Raw genomic sequence first — 12,272 nt, forward strand, 5'->3', positions numbered from 1 at the left:
CACCCCACAGCCCTGCTTGGGCTGATTTAGGTGCCCACAGCGCTGGGGGGACAGCGGCCTGGTGCTCCTAAGGGTTTTGGGATGGACGAGGGCGCTGCCGGCCGCCCCCACAGCCCGAGCAGCCCCCGGGAGCCTGGGCTGAGGCCTAGGCCGGGCCGCCCTGAAGCGGCCGCCCTGAAGCCGCCGCCCGCCACTTCCGCCCGCTCCTCCCCGTTCAAATTCCCAACCGCTGCGTCACGCCGCTCCCCTCAGCCCACGGCGGCGCCGGACGGACAGGCGGCTCAGCCAATCGCCGCCCGGCGTTTCGCAACCTTCCGCCAATAGCAGGCGGCCGACGAGGGGAAGAAGGCGGGGCTTGTGCGTGTGTGTGTGTGAGGGAGCGCGGAGCCGGGCGAGGCGGCGGCACCACAAAATGGCGGCGGGGGCTGGCAGCGCGGCGGCCGTGGCGGCGGTGGGCGGCAGCGGCGGCCCGGCGGGGCCTCAGGCGGTCGGTGTGGCGGCGGGGGGAGCCCCCCAAGCGGGGCCAGGCGGCCCCCCGGTGCCGGGCCCCGGCGCGGTGCTGATCGGCGATCGCCTGTACTCGGGGGTGCTGATCACCCTGGAGAACTGCCTGCTGCCCGAGCACACGCTGCGTTTCACGCCGTCCATGAGCAGCGGGCTCGACCCTGACACGGAGACCGAGCTGCGGGTCACCGGCTGCGAGCTCATCCAGGCGGCCGGCATCCTTCTCCGCCTCCCGCAGGTAGGCCCCGGGCCGCGGCCTGCTCGCTGCCGCCGGGCAGGCCTCGCACCGGGGTGCAGGCCTCGTACCGGGGGGGTAGGCCTCACACCGGGGGGCGCCGCCGCCTCTCGCCGGCTTTCTCTCAGCCCCCCGTGGCCAACGGCCCGGCCCACGGCGGCTCCGAGCCTCCCCGCGGGGCCTGCGGCCTTCCCCGGGCGGCAGGAAGCGGCTGAGGGCAGCGCCCCGCCGCCGCCCCGCGGCGCTTTGTTAGGGCCGGGCTGGGGGAAAGGAGGGCTGCTCGGAGAGGTGCGGAGGGAGGGAGCGCCGTGAGGTTTTGTGGGCTGGGGAGATTCTCTTGTGGGCAGGCTCATCGTTACCTGGGTGGGAAACTTTTAAGTCTCCACACTACCCGAGTCTCGGGTGTTCAAATCGTGATGTTAGCGTAACAAAACCGTGATCTGGTTTGACTTCCTCCCCACACCAAAAAAGTATTTTTCTGGGTTCATATCACAACTTTGATTTTACTGGGTCTAACATTTTGGGTCTTTTCAATTTAATGCATGTCTTTTATCCAAAGATAGGATTTGTGGTGTCGATACCATTTCAGACAACTCCATTCATTATTAAGATAGTAATGCAACTTTTCTTTAGGTACTACCGAACTTAACTCCAAATTTAACTACAGCTTAAGTAGCTTTCTTGATCTTAAACCTGTTGAAATCTGACTTTTTTTCTCTAGACCCACAAATTATTTTATTAATATCTGTTTTGTTTTTTTCCTTTTTAGGTGGCAATGGCTACAGGACAGGTGCTATTTCAACGTTTTTTTTACACCAAGTCTTTTGTGAAGCATTCCATGGAGGTAAGGAAACTTACTAAACTGATTTGATCTTTCATCACTTTTGCCTAGTTCTCAACCTAGATGAGATCAGCATTTGCATCTATAGATCTGATTTACTGATTGATGTGACTTTACAGAGCTACACAGTACTAATTTTGTCAAGGTTTTCAGTATTTCCTATTTTTACCACCGTTTTCTCTTGTTATCCCTCCTTAAGCTGTTGGAGGCGATCAGTTCCAGATTTGAGCAAAACATCAGTGTCTTGCAATACTTATATTTCAGCATGTGTCAATGGCCTGTGTTCACCTGGCATCCAAAATCGAAGAAGCACCAAGGCGCATAAGGGATGTAATTAACGTGTTCCATCGTCTTCGACATCTGCGAGAAAAAAAGTAGGTTTAGACTCTGAAATAATCTGAAGTTCTTGTTTTGTATTTTAATTACTAAACTTCATGGGCTGATACTTGCATCATTCCCTGTTTAATTAATCAGAGAACATCTTGAAAAGATCTCATTAAGGAAAAAAGTGAGTTGACAAACTTTAAAGGTTTTTGATGTTATAAATAGCAGCGGTGTCCTTCATTTTTATGTGGACATGGCTTAACTTACATATAAGTATCCCTTGATGTTAAGTTCATCTTTGGAATTTGAAATTGTTTGCAGAAAACCTGTACCTCTAATACTGGATCAAGAGTATGTGAACTTAAAGAACCAAATTATTAAGGCTGAAAGAAGAGTTTTAAAGGAGTTGGGATTTTGCGTTCACGTCAAGCATCCTCATAAGGTTTGTACTGTACAAGTTAACTTTGTGATCAGTATTTATTATGGTATACATGCTTTGAGTACACTGCTTCACTGCATGGGAGCTGTCTGGTTTGTACCTGATAACGCTAGTTAATTCCATAAAGCTAGCTTCTTATGATGTCTTCTTTCTCATTTAAGAGTTTCTTACTAGTTGGTCTTGTGTCACTGCTGAATGACGACTGGAGGTGGATGCAGATGTTAAGTATTCCTTCAAGTCCAAGATAACTTGAATACTTTGCTTTTAGAACACAATCTATTTATGTGCATAGTTGAAGTTTTCTAACACCAAAGCTACCTAAACATGGAATCTTACAGAGAGGAATTTGGAGATCTAGGGTTATGATTATCTTATCAGAGAAATACTGTGTCCAATTTTTGTGGAAACAGGATGAGGTTATGAGCCCAAATGAGCTACTTAGCAGTGTTTCTTCTAAAAAGTACAAGTGTGAAGGGCTTGACTTGAAAAGAAACAATGATTCTCTATTTAAATATATGCCAGACTGGGATGATACTTCAAAGACATACCAACTGTAAGCATATTAAGTTCTTACGCTAGGACCCTTAGTATTTCCATTATAGCTTTTTTTGTACCAGCTGATAAGGATGGTAAAAAAACTCTCTACTCAGAAGCAGCAGAACTTGGAATTTTGCTTTTTTTCCCTAAAAGCTGCTATTGTAGTAGCTTTGCATTTTCTTTGTGAGCCTACTTGATTTTCAGAAATGCCAGTAACCCCGGAGGGCAGTTGGACTTTGAATGGTATACATTCGTATCTATTAGTCTGCATCCTCTCGTTTCCTTTCAAACCTAAGAAGGACATAGACCTGAACACACCAGTGACACAAAACACATAAGGTCTGTTCTCTGCAAATGCTGTTACACTTCAATTGTTACCTATTACAGCTAGCTGTATTTTTCCCAAGTTACAGCTAAAAAGGAGTCATGAATTGTATAGGAGAACCTATCTAGCTTGAAAACAGTTGAAGACGAGACTTCTAGATGAATAGCATGATGACTGAGCTCAGAAGACGGAGAGCTAGGAAGGTCAGATCTGGTCGTGTGTCAACTCACAGCAACTTTTGCATTGGAGAGCAGAAGTTGTGTGGGTGAACCTTGGAGATGTTGCAGACACTCGTGGAGTGTCTTAGAGCTTGAAAGAAAATAGCGGATGCCTCGTGGATGTCCCTCTGAAATATATAGGTGGCTCTCAAGCTTCTCGTTAATAACGCAATAACCCATATCTTCCAGATAATCGTTATGTACCTTCAGGTATTAGAATGTGAACGTAACCAACACCTGGTCCAGACTTCATGGTAAGTTGATTTTCTTTGTTCTAAGAGACCAGCAGGGGCAGTAGCAGAAATATGTCACTTGAAGCACTCTGGGCAACAATGCTCAGAAGTGACTGTGGGCCACACCAGACAGCTCCAGTGTTTCTTGGAGTGCCCCAAACTACTACCCAAATGTTGATCGTCCTCTTAAGTTTGAGGCACTGTTTTAATGGTAAGGTAGCTTTCCGCCCTGACTTCTCACTTCCCTCCTCTCTGCTTTCACCTTTCAGCTGAAGGGAAAACGTTGATTAGTTTTTGGTTTTCTGGTTTTCTTGTGTTTTTTTTTGTTTGCTTTTTGTTCTTCGGAGAAAACTGTGTAGGTAAAGTCTGTTATCAGTGCTGGGAAATGGTCTTTCCCGGCACTTGAGCTTGATTACAGGTGTGTCAAAACCTCTCAGCACAGATAAATTTCTCTTATCCATATGGATAATGCAAGGTATCAGCTTCTAAGACTGGATAAACTCATTGTTCTCATGTTTGCCAAGGAATGTCCTCTGCCTTGTTGCTCTCCTTACAATAAAGATTTTCTTGGGTTTGGGAAGTTTATGTAAAATTCCCGGTCTTAAACATACATAGATAACAATACATAGATAAACAATAGTGCTTTTGAACAGTACCATGGTTTAAAAATCTTGAGTGAATCCAAAGATCATATTTCTGCTGACTGAACTGTCTGGTACTGTGACCTGTGTGTAGAGAACCAGTTTTGACTTTTCTTTTCTGTACTCTTTTAATCAAAGGGTAGCCTCTGAGGGTAAGTGACTAAGACTTCTCCTCTGCTGCCCAAGCGCTATGGTGCAGGGATAACTGCCGTCTTCAGTCAAACCAAAGCAGGCTCTCCAAAGAGAAGGCTGACTCTAGACAGGTGGTATACACACGATAGTATAGTAACTGGCCAACTACTTCTTGTGCTTATACTCTTCAACTTATTTATTTTCATTGTGCTTTTTGATTGTTGTATATTTCATAACTTGGTTGTTAATATTCTGAATGGTTTTTAATGTTAAACTTTTATAACTATCAAAGTTGTGTGTTCTTAGATGATAAAGCAAATGAAGGTGGGATTTAAGTCGTAAAGTGATGAGTTAACAGAAGAAATCTAGTTTCCATTTGTAAATCAGATAGAAAATACTATGTAATACTGATTTAGGACTTAAAAATAACTTTCTGCTACCAGTATTCCTAGTCCCATTGCATGTGGGTCCCTTCAACTTGAGATATCCTCTCAAGTATTCAGATGTGAGTTACTTACTGCTCATTACTGGTTTTCTGCTCCTTAACGAAAGGAAGGAGTAGGTGAGGAGGAAGGAAGAAATCCCATTTGAGAAACGTTTCAGATGTAAAAATAACATTCATGTACTGACGCTTGTAGCTACCAGTACTTAAAAATGGGTGGATATCCAGTGCAATTGTGGTTGCTTTTTTTTTTTTGAAGTATGCATTTTTACATTACCTTTTCCTTAAAATACTGTGACAAGGATTCATTTCCTCATGTGTCTGATTCTGAGCCCACAGGGAAAGTATACAGAAGCCAAGCTTGGAAGCAGTCATGTTTTTCAACTTGAGAAGTTAGGAAAAGGATGTGTGACTTCAAAATGTTTGAAGTACCACTTTTCTATTCCTATTCTAGTTGGTAAAAGATTTGTTCCGTCTTTTGGAGGAGTGAAGGGAGAGCAAGATAACTAGGTTTTAAAGTTCTTTTCTCCCAGAAAGATGAGCTCATGTTTAGCCCTGCTTCTCCAGGGCAGCAGTTGCTCTTTGTATAAGCAAGAATGTAAGATGCCTGGGATGGAGTTTGAGACTCAGAAGTTTCAAGTTCTTTTTTGCTACCCTGTCTAAACTGGATACAAGTGTCTAGACTGTGGTCTCTGATTTGGATGTCTTGGGGCATAGTGAATCCTTACATACTGGGTACCCATATAAACAATTACTGCTTTTGGAAAGCTTATTTTATTGAGGACTTTGTTTTCTGATTTTAGCTCTTCCATATCTGATACTTTGCTTGGCATGTGCTCAAAAATCTAGATCTTTTTTAAGCACTTCAGCTGACAGATTCAGAGGAAGTTACGTTGTGTATTTAAGACTTTAGAAGAATAATTTTCAAGTGTACTGACTGGAATATTATATGCAATATTTTACAGTTTTCTCATTCTGTGAATATTCATTTTAAGCAACCTTGTTGAAACGGGACAATTTGGAAACCATATTTCACATGCCAAAGAAGAGATCTGCCTGAATACTGAGTATTCTCCCAAACTGATGTTTCCAAACGCCCTGATTTCTTCTATGTCTGCTTTTTGCATCGAAAAGAATTTTGTTCTGGACGGAAAGTAATGCTTCCAAAGGAAAACGGATCCCTTAAATCTCCAGTGGAAGCTGGTGTGTGCTGAAGTGGACCATGTTTTCATGGGAGGACTGCCACAGGAGCTGCTGCTTTCAACAAACCATCTGAGTTCAGACATTGCAGAGAAACATGTGAACCTAAAAGTCTATAACTGAGTACTCCAGATTATATTGTATGTTGTCTTGATGAAAATTCTTGGCTAGTGCATGAGAGCAAGCCAGTCAAGATCCAGAGGGAAAAGTGAAGTTAAAATTGGTTCTCTTCTCACAACTGAATTTTCAGCAGCCAGCCAGTCAGTCAGACTTAATTCCTATCACACTTCCCTTCCCTTGAGGGATTTTTTTTTTTAGTAAAATAATTCAGCTTTTCTTCAGGTTTACAGGAGTGTATTGTTGAAGTCTAGTAACTGAATGCAGAAAGAAATAATAGTTTTAGAAGTTTTATTGGAGGAAAAAAAACGGGGGTGGGGGGGCGGGAGACTGTTGTGCCCTGCAACTCTGTTGATATCCTGTCTTTCAGGAATTACATGAATGATAGCCTGAGAACAGATGTCTTTGTAAGATTTCAGCCAGAAAGCATTGCCTGTGCATGTATTTACCTTGCAGCTAGAACATTGGAGGTGAGTGTACAGTTCCATTAACTTCAAGTTTGTTAGCTCTTCTAATAGAAGCAGAAAACCTGAGTATTTCTTCCCATCCCTTTCAGATTCCCCTTCCTAATCGTCCGCACTGGTTTTTACTCTTTGGAACAACAGAGGAAGAGATTCAAGAAATCTGCATAAAAATCTTGCAGCTCTATACTAGGAAGAAGGTTTGTTTTTCTTTATATATGAACCTTCGGTAGAGACTGCAGTTTGAAACATGAGTTGGAAAACCTTATATTTGAATTTAGCTGCGAGCTTAGTACGTTAGTGGAACAAGATACTGGTCATAGGATCTGGGTGTCTTTGTATCTGTATCCCCACCCACTCCCCTTGCTGTGAGTAAGCAGAAAGTGTAGTTTGCTGGGTTTTGTCATAAGCAGGCTCCTGTCCTTGCAGGTTGATTTGTCTGATCTGGAAAGTAAAGTGGAAAAGAAGAAACTGGCAATTGAAGAGGCAAAAGCACAAGCTAAAGGTCTTCTACCTGAAGGAGCCCCAAATTTGGATAACCCATCAGGATTTTCCCCTGCACCAAAAAATGGTAAGTTGTGGATGAGTTGTTGGAATGCTTTCTCATCTCGTATGTATATTTCTACGTAGGGGATAAATACGTGGTTGTTTGTTTTTTTTTTTAAGCAGGTTTCTATCAATTATCCCAATGGCAGATCTTGAATAGCATTGTAGCTTTTAAATTCCTGAGATAGGTAAAGGCTAAAATCAAATTAGTGTAAAGCTAGCTTAAATTTATACAGTAGAGAGACTTGCTCCAGTGTGGTTTTGGCAATAAATTTAAACACTTGCAGTTGGCTTGTTGTGCTAAAGAAATACTAGAGCATGCATATGATTAGGAACTCTGGCAAAAGTAGCGTTTCTGGGCGAGAGGTGTGGAATACTTTCCTGCATACTTGGTCTAAGATTTTCAGTCTACATCCTCAGTTTACCCTTAAAAAGAGGGAATCATTAGCAAGAGAAAGAAATTACTCTTCTGCCTTATCGGAGTGGCTTTGTGAGCAGCATGCTGCTCTTGCAGTTAACTCCTTGGCATTACTTTGGCAGTAAGGTCTCAATAGTATCTTGGCAGAAGTGTTTCAGATTAAATTCTGTCTTCTTTGAAGTTCTTCAGATCTGCTTCTTGTGGGTGCTTGTGTGTGCATTCGTGTGTGCACTTGTACCCAGACAGCATGTATGCAGTAAAGGTTATTACAAAGAAAATGAAGCAGGGTGGGGGAAGGCTTCAGTCTTTACCCTCTGCCAGGTAGTACCCAAACTTTCAAAAATAAGGTAACCAAAGCTTCTTTTTCTAGAGTCTCCAAAAGAGGTTAAAGGAAATAAACCCTCACCGCTACCTGTTCAGGCAATGAAGAATGCTAAAAGGAAAACAGAGGGAGCAAAAAGAACGGGTTCAAATAGTCCAGTGAATGGGTAAGGCTTTTTTTTACAAAAAAGTTCGTTTTTTTCCCCATTATTATTTTAAACAATTTTTTAACTATGTTTTTTGTTTCTGGCAGCGTTCAGAAAGGAAGAGAAAGCAGAAGTCGAAGTGGAAGTCGAGATCAAAGTTACTCAAGATCACCATCCAGATCCGCATCTCCTAAGCACAGGTAAGGCCTCTTGTAAAAGGAGGGCACGCTGTTAGAGAACCGCCCACACTACTGTGCTGAAGTGCTAAAATATGTTTTCAGGGAGTGAGCTTGGTAGTTTTTCCACCAGAGAAGCTGTGACGTAATAAACCAGTATTTATTACTCCAGAAACGTTACGGCTGATTGCGAATTGTATTGCCTTGGCTTACAGAGCAGGGGAGTTGCAGTGTCTGACCTTGTCACGCTTACAGCTTTTAAGTCTACTTGGCAGAGCTGTATCAGGATGTTTGCTAATTTCGGTCTGTTTATTGGTGACGTGTGGCCCAAGCAGCAGGGTTAGCTTGGTTTGTTTGCTTTTTTATTTCAAGCTGGGGATTTGTCTACAACCTGTAGGAAGTTGTTATTACTAAAATAGAGCCATGATTCCCATGGAGGGGAAACTTAAGAGACAGTAGAGGAGTGTAGCTATCGACTCCAGTCTTGTGCAGTTTGGTAATAGTATTATAACTGAAACAGGAGAAGTAGCTTTATCTTCGTTTGGTTGGCAGCACTTTAAATGTAGAAGTTAAATATTCGAGCATTTTTTCGAAGCAGGGAGGGAGAAATTTAGAACTGTGACACAACTGTTGTGTTCCAAATGGGTAGGGCTTTCTAACAGCCAATACTTACACTGTGACCAGAGGGATCGAGTCTGGGGCACGCGATTGGTTTTCATGGGATACAGAATCAAGTGTCTGGCCTCAAACTGTGCAGGCCTACAGTGAGAAGCATGTCTGTACAGTACTTAGGGTGTGTGGATGTATTGTGGCTACATTTAGGAGCTAATGTGGAGTAGTTCTACTTGGAAAATCATACGCTTTCTTTCCTGTTCTTTCTTCCATAGGAAAAGTGAAAGTTATTCCACGTCAAGTGGCTCGAAGTCCCATAGCCGTTCGAGGAGCCGCAGTGACTCTCCTCCAAGACAGTTCAACCACAGTTCCAGTTACAAAGGTTCCAAGATGAGAAGTTACAAGAAATCAAAAGACTATAAGTACTCGGCACACAAACCACGGAAATCGCGCAGCAGGAGCTCGTCGCGTTCCAGGAGCCGGTCCCGGGAGCGCTCCGATCATTCAGGGAAGTACAAGAAGAAGAGTCACTACTACAGAAATCACAGGCATGAGCGTTCGCGCTCCTACGAGCGAGCAAGCCATCGCTATGACCGCGACCATCCTGGCCACAGCAGGCACAGGCGATGAGCAGTAGAAAAAGGTCTTTCCTTTGGAATTTAAGCTGTGGAGCTCTTCTCCATTTGGCCTTTGCAGCATAGGGTTAACGTGGCTTGTAAACCACGTGGCTTCAGTAATGTCTATTCTGCTGGTAACTCTGTACTTACTATCATGAATCCAAAGGAAAGATGCGAACGAGACAGAATGACACAAAGGACTCTGATAATTGTCTCGGTGACTGTTCTGCTGGCGCGTCACCTAAAAACACTGCAGAGCTCGTCTCTGGATGCTCTATGCCTGCTCTTTAGTAATTTACCTACCATAGTGCAGTGCTTGGGCCTTCCAGTTCTGCAGCAGGACCTCCCTTACTCAGTAGCACTGGGAGTACTGTGCTGAAAGGTCCTTCCCTGGGCAACTGGAAGGCTCGAGACTGTTCATAAAAACCATTGGAGTGGCTTGGTGCTAACAAAGCTGTCTTTTCATACTGACTCAATGATGTTGTACAAACGTAAGGTGACTTTTTTAGAACCGATGCCTATATTAGGTTATATATGTGTATATATATTTTGCAGTGTTACAGTACAGTATGGGAGTACGGCCTTACTAGCCTTTACACTTTACCCACAATGTAAATAAGCATTTGTTTAATACAGGTGGAAGATATATACAGAAAATTCAAAACTTGAACTCTATCGAAAGACTTGTGTAGAAAATTCTGATAAATGTGAAAGTATTTAGCTCTGTGTATTGAGAGTAGTATATTTTTTATCTGTGCAATGCTGTGTGCAGGCCACCAGCTCATAAGACGTTTCCTATATATACATTTTAAGTGGTTTGAAATTCTTTACTCAGGATCTTTGACACTGAAGAATTAGTAGTTTGTCAATCTGCATGCTTGTTGAAGAACAGCATTTTAAAAAGAGCAAAAAACCCCACAGCCCAGTAGTATCAGTTCTAGTGGTATATCTGAGCTGTCACACTCATGCTCCCTAATTTCATTAAAATATTTGATTTTATATTAAATTCACTTCATAGTAGTTTCTTATGAGCTATACCACTGTGCCTACTCATAAGGAAAGAAAAAAAATGGTGGTGAATTTAAAAGATTTAAAAAATCATGGTAGACTAAAGACTGAACTCAGATGTTACACCCTGAATATAGATACTGCAGGTGTGCTGGGGCCATCCTGCAGGAGTAATTGCTGCCAGCGTGTGAAATAAGGTGCTTTTATTTCAGCTGTGTCACTAGATCTTCCTAGGAACACTGCTTGCTGTTTTAACCTCTCTCTGTTTGCTGTGGGGGAAAATGAGATTCATGAGAGATCTCTGTGGTGAATTTTGCAGGTGCCTCACTGTGACAACACTGAGTGTGACACGTAGTCCAAACCATTCTCGTTGCAACCTTACTTTTTGATATAAAGGCAAGTCAGCTGACAGGGTTTGCAGTCATCCTTTAGCCACCCTCTACCTTACCACTTTCTTGAGCTGGAGATTACATAGGATTACTGTGGCACAACCAGTGGGCCTGTTCTGTGTTACTTTGACTTAATTTCTGTTTGAACCAGGTAGATGTATTCTGTTCCATAATAGAAGTTGCTGCTTTCCACAACATAGTTAACTTACCTGTTCTAAACACATCGTCACTCGGTAGTTTCAGTAGGTGCCCCTATATTTCCTGTTTGGGGAGAAGATTCCTTATTCCCTGGTCACCTCACACTAGTAGTTGTCGTTTCATAGATCTTTACCGTATTTCCGATTACATTTCAGCTGAGAAATGACAATTAACTGAGGTAGGCAGCGGATCGAGGGAAAGCCCTGTGGAGCTTCAACAGAGCACTACTGTGGAATGTAATTTGTAAGTCAGGGTAGGGGAAAGATACTAGTATGAAGCTGCGCGGACTGGTTTTAACTGGAGTAGCCTCTTGTTTTATCAGTTCCTGAATCAGCAAGCTGTACACCTTATCTTGACCTTTGCACACGGATGGGAACTAATTTTTCCATACCTGGTATGCGAAATAATTGAGTAGAAGTCAGAGTATTAAAGTAGCGTAAAGATAACGCGATATCGAAAGTAACTTTGATCTATTGGAGGTGTTTCTAATACAAACAAACTCAAGTAACAGTGTTCTCTAAAGAGTTCCCACTTTAAGTCTTTTGAATTCTTACTGCCTGGCTATTACTTGGAGCAAGTCAACCTCCAATCTGTTTACTAATTGCAGTTCTAAAAGGTAGTCAGTGTTTCCTTGTTTGATTACTTCATTCTGCTCTGGATGCTTCCCAAGCTGCCACTTGTCCGTTTCCTGAGGTAAGGCGTGGAGGGGGAGGCAGGTTTCACAGCTGCAGCTTCCTCCAGAAAGACTTTGGGAGGAATTAAGTGTGCTAGCAGTAGGCGTGACTGCCATCCAGCGCAAGTAGCGTGGACAAAGATAAAGGTAAGATGCAGGCTATGTACATTCTTCAGCGTGAACACCATGTCACTCTGCAGAAAAATGAACAGGTGTGTTTTACAAACCACTGTGCTTATGTACAGTGCTAAATAAGTAATCATCTCCGTGAACACTTGTTAAAATCTGGAGAGGAAGAAAGCAAGAGAAAGTATGTGTATATTTGTGCGTTAACGTGGTTTGGTTCCAAAACAAAAGGGATTATATCACAGGATTAAAGGACATCCTGTTCCAGGAGAGAACAACCTGTCTCCACCAGCAAAAAGCCCAATACAGATAGCTACACAGAATGTCTTGGCAGTAAGACAGGGTTGTGAGAAGATGCTCAGAGTAGCTAGAGGAAGTGTAAAACAGAACTGT

General features: G+C 43.1%; 1 protein-coding gene across 2 annotated transcripts; it reads left to right on the plus strand.

Moving 5' to 3' along the window:
* Positions 1-370: 370 nt before the first annotated feature.
* Positions 371-10,495, plus strand: CCNL2 (cyclin L2). 2 transcript variants are annotated; one of them, XM_035344538.1, is made up of 11 exons: positions 371-742; positions 1,509-1,583; positions 1,845-1,954; positions 2,226-2,346; positions 3,613-3,677; positions 6,559-6,658; positions 6,745-6,849; positions 7,079-7,220; positions 7,984-8,101; positions 8,188-8,280; positions 9,144-10,495. In XM_035344538.1, exons 1-11 carry the CDS (start codon positions 413-415, stop codon positions 9,496-9,498), a joined length of 1,614 nt encoding a protein of 537 aa, XP_035200429.1. In that variant the 5' UTR covers positions 371-412; the 3' UTR covers positions 9,499-10,495. The 2 variants fall into 2 exon arrangements, with proteins under 2 accessions (XP_035200429.1, XP_035200430.1); XM_035344539.1 differs by lacking the exons at positions 371-742; positions 1,509-1,583; positions 1,845-1,954; positions 2,226-2,346; positions 3,613-3,677 and adding an exon at positions 6,041-6,211.
* The last annotated feature ends 1,777 nt before the right edge of the window (positions 10,496-12,272 follow it).

The sequence above is a fragment of the Oxyura jamaicensis genome, chromosome 21, assembly GCF_011077185.1.
Source record: "Oxyura jamaicensis isolate SHBP4307 breed ruddy duck chromosome 21, BPBGC_Ojam_1.0, whole genome shotgun sequence".
NCBI classification, from domain to species: domain Eukaryota; kingdom Metazoa; phylum Chordata; class Aves; order Anseriformes; family Anatidae; genus Oxyura; species Oxyura jamaicensis.

Bases quoted from the DNA above. Each gene is read 5' to 3' on its own strand.
- CCNL2 (XM_035344538.1), top strand. From the start codon at position 413: ATGGCGGCGGGGGCTGGCAGCGCGGCGGCCGTGGCGGCGGTGGGCGGC. The intron at 7,221-7,983 runs GTAAGTTGTGGA...TTCTTTTTCTAG, and splicing joins TTCCCCTGCACCAAAAAATG to AGTCTCCAAAAGAGGTTAAA. The intron at 8,102-8,187 runs GTAAGGCTTTTT...TGTTTCTGGCAG, and splicing joins TCAAATAGTCCAGTGAATGG to CGTTCAGAAAGGAAGAGAAA.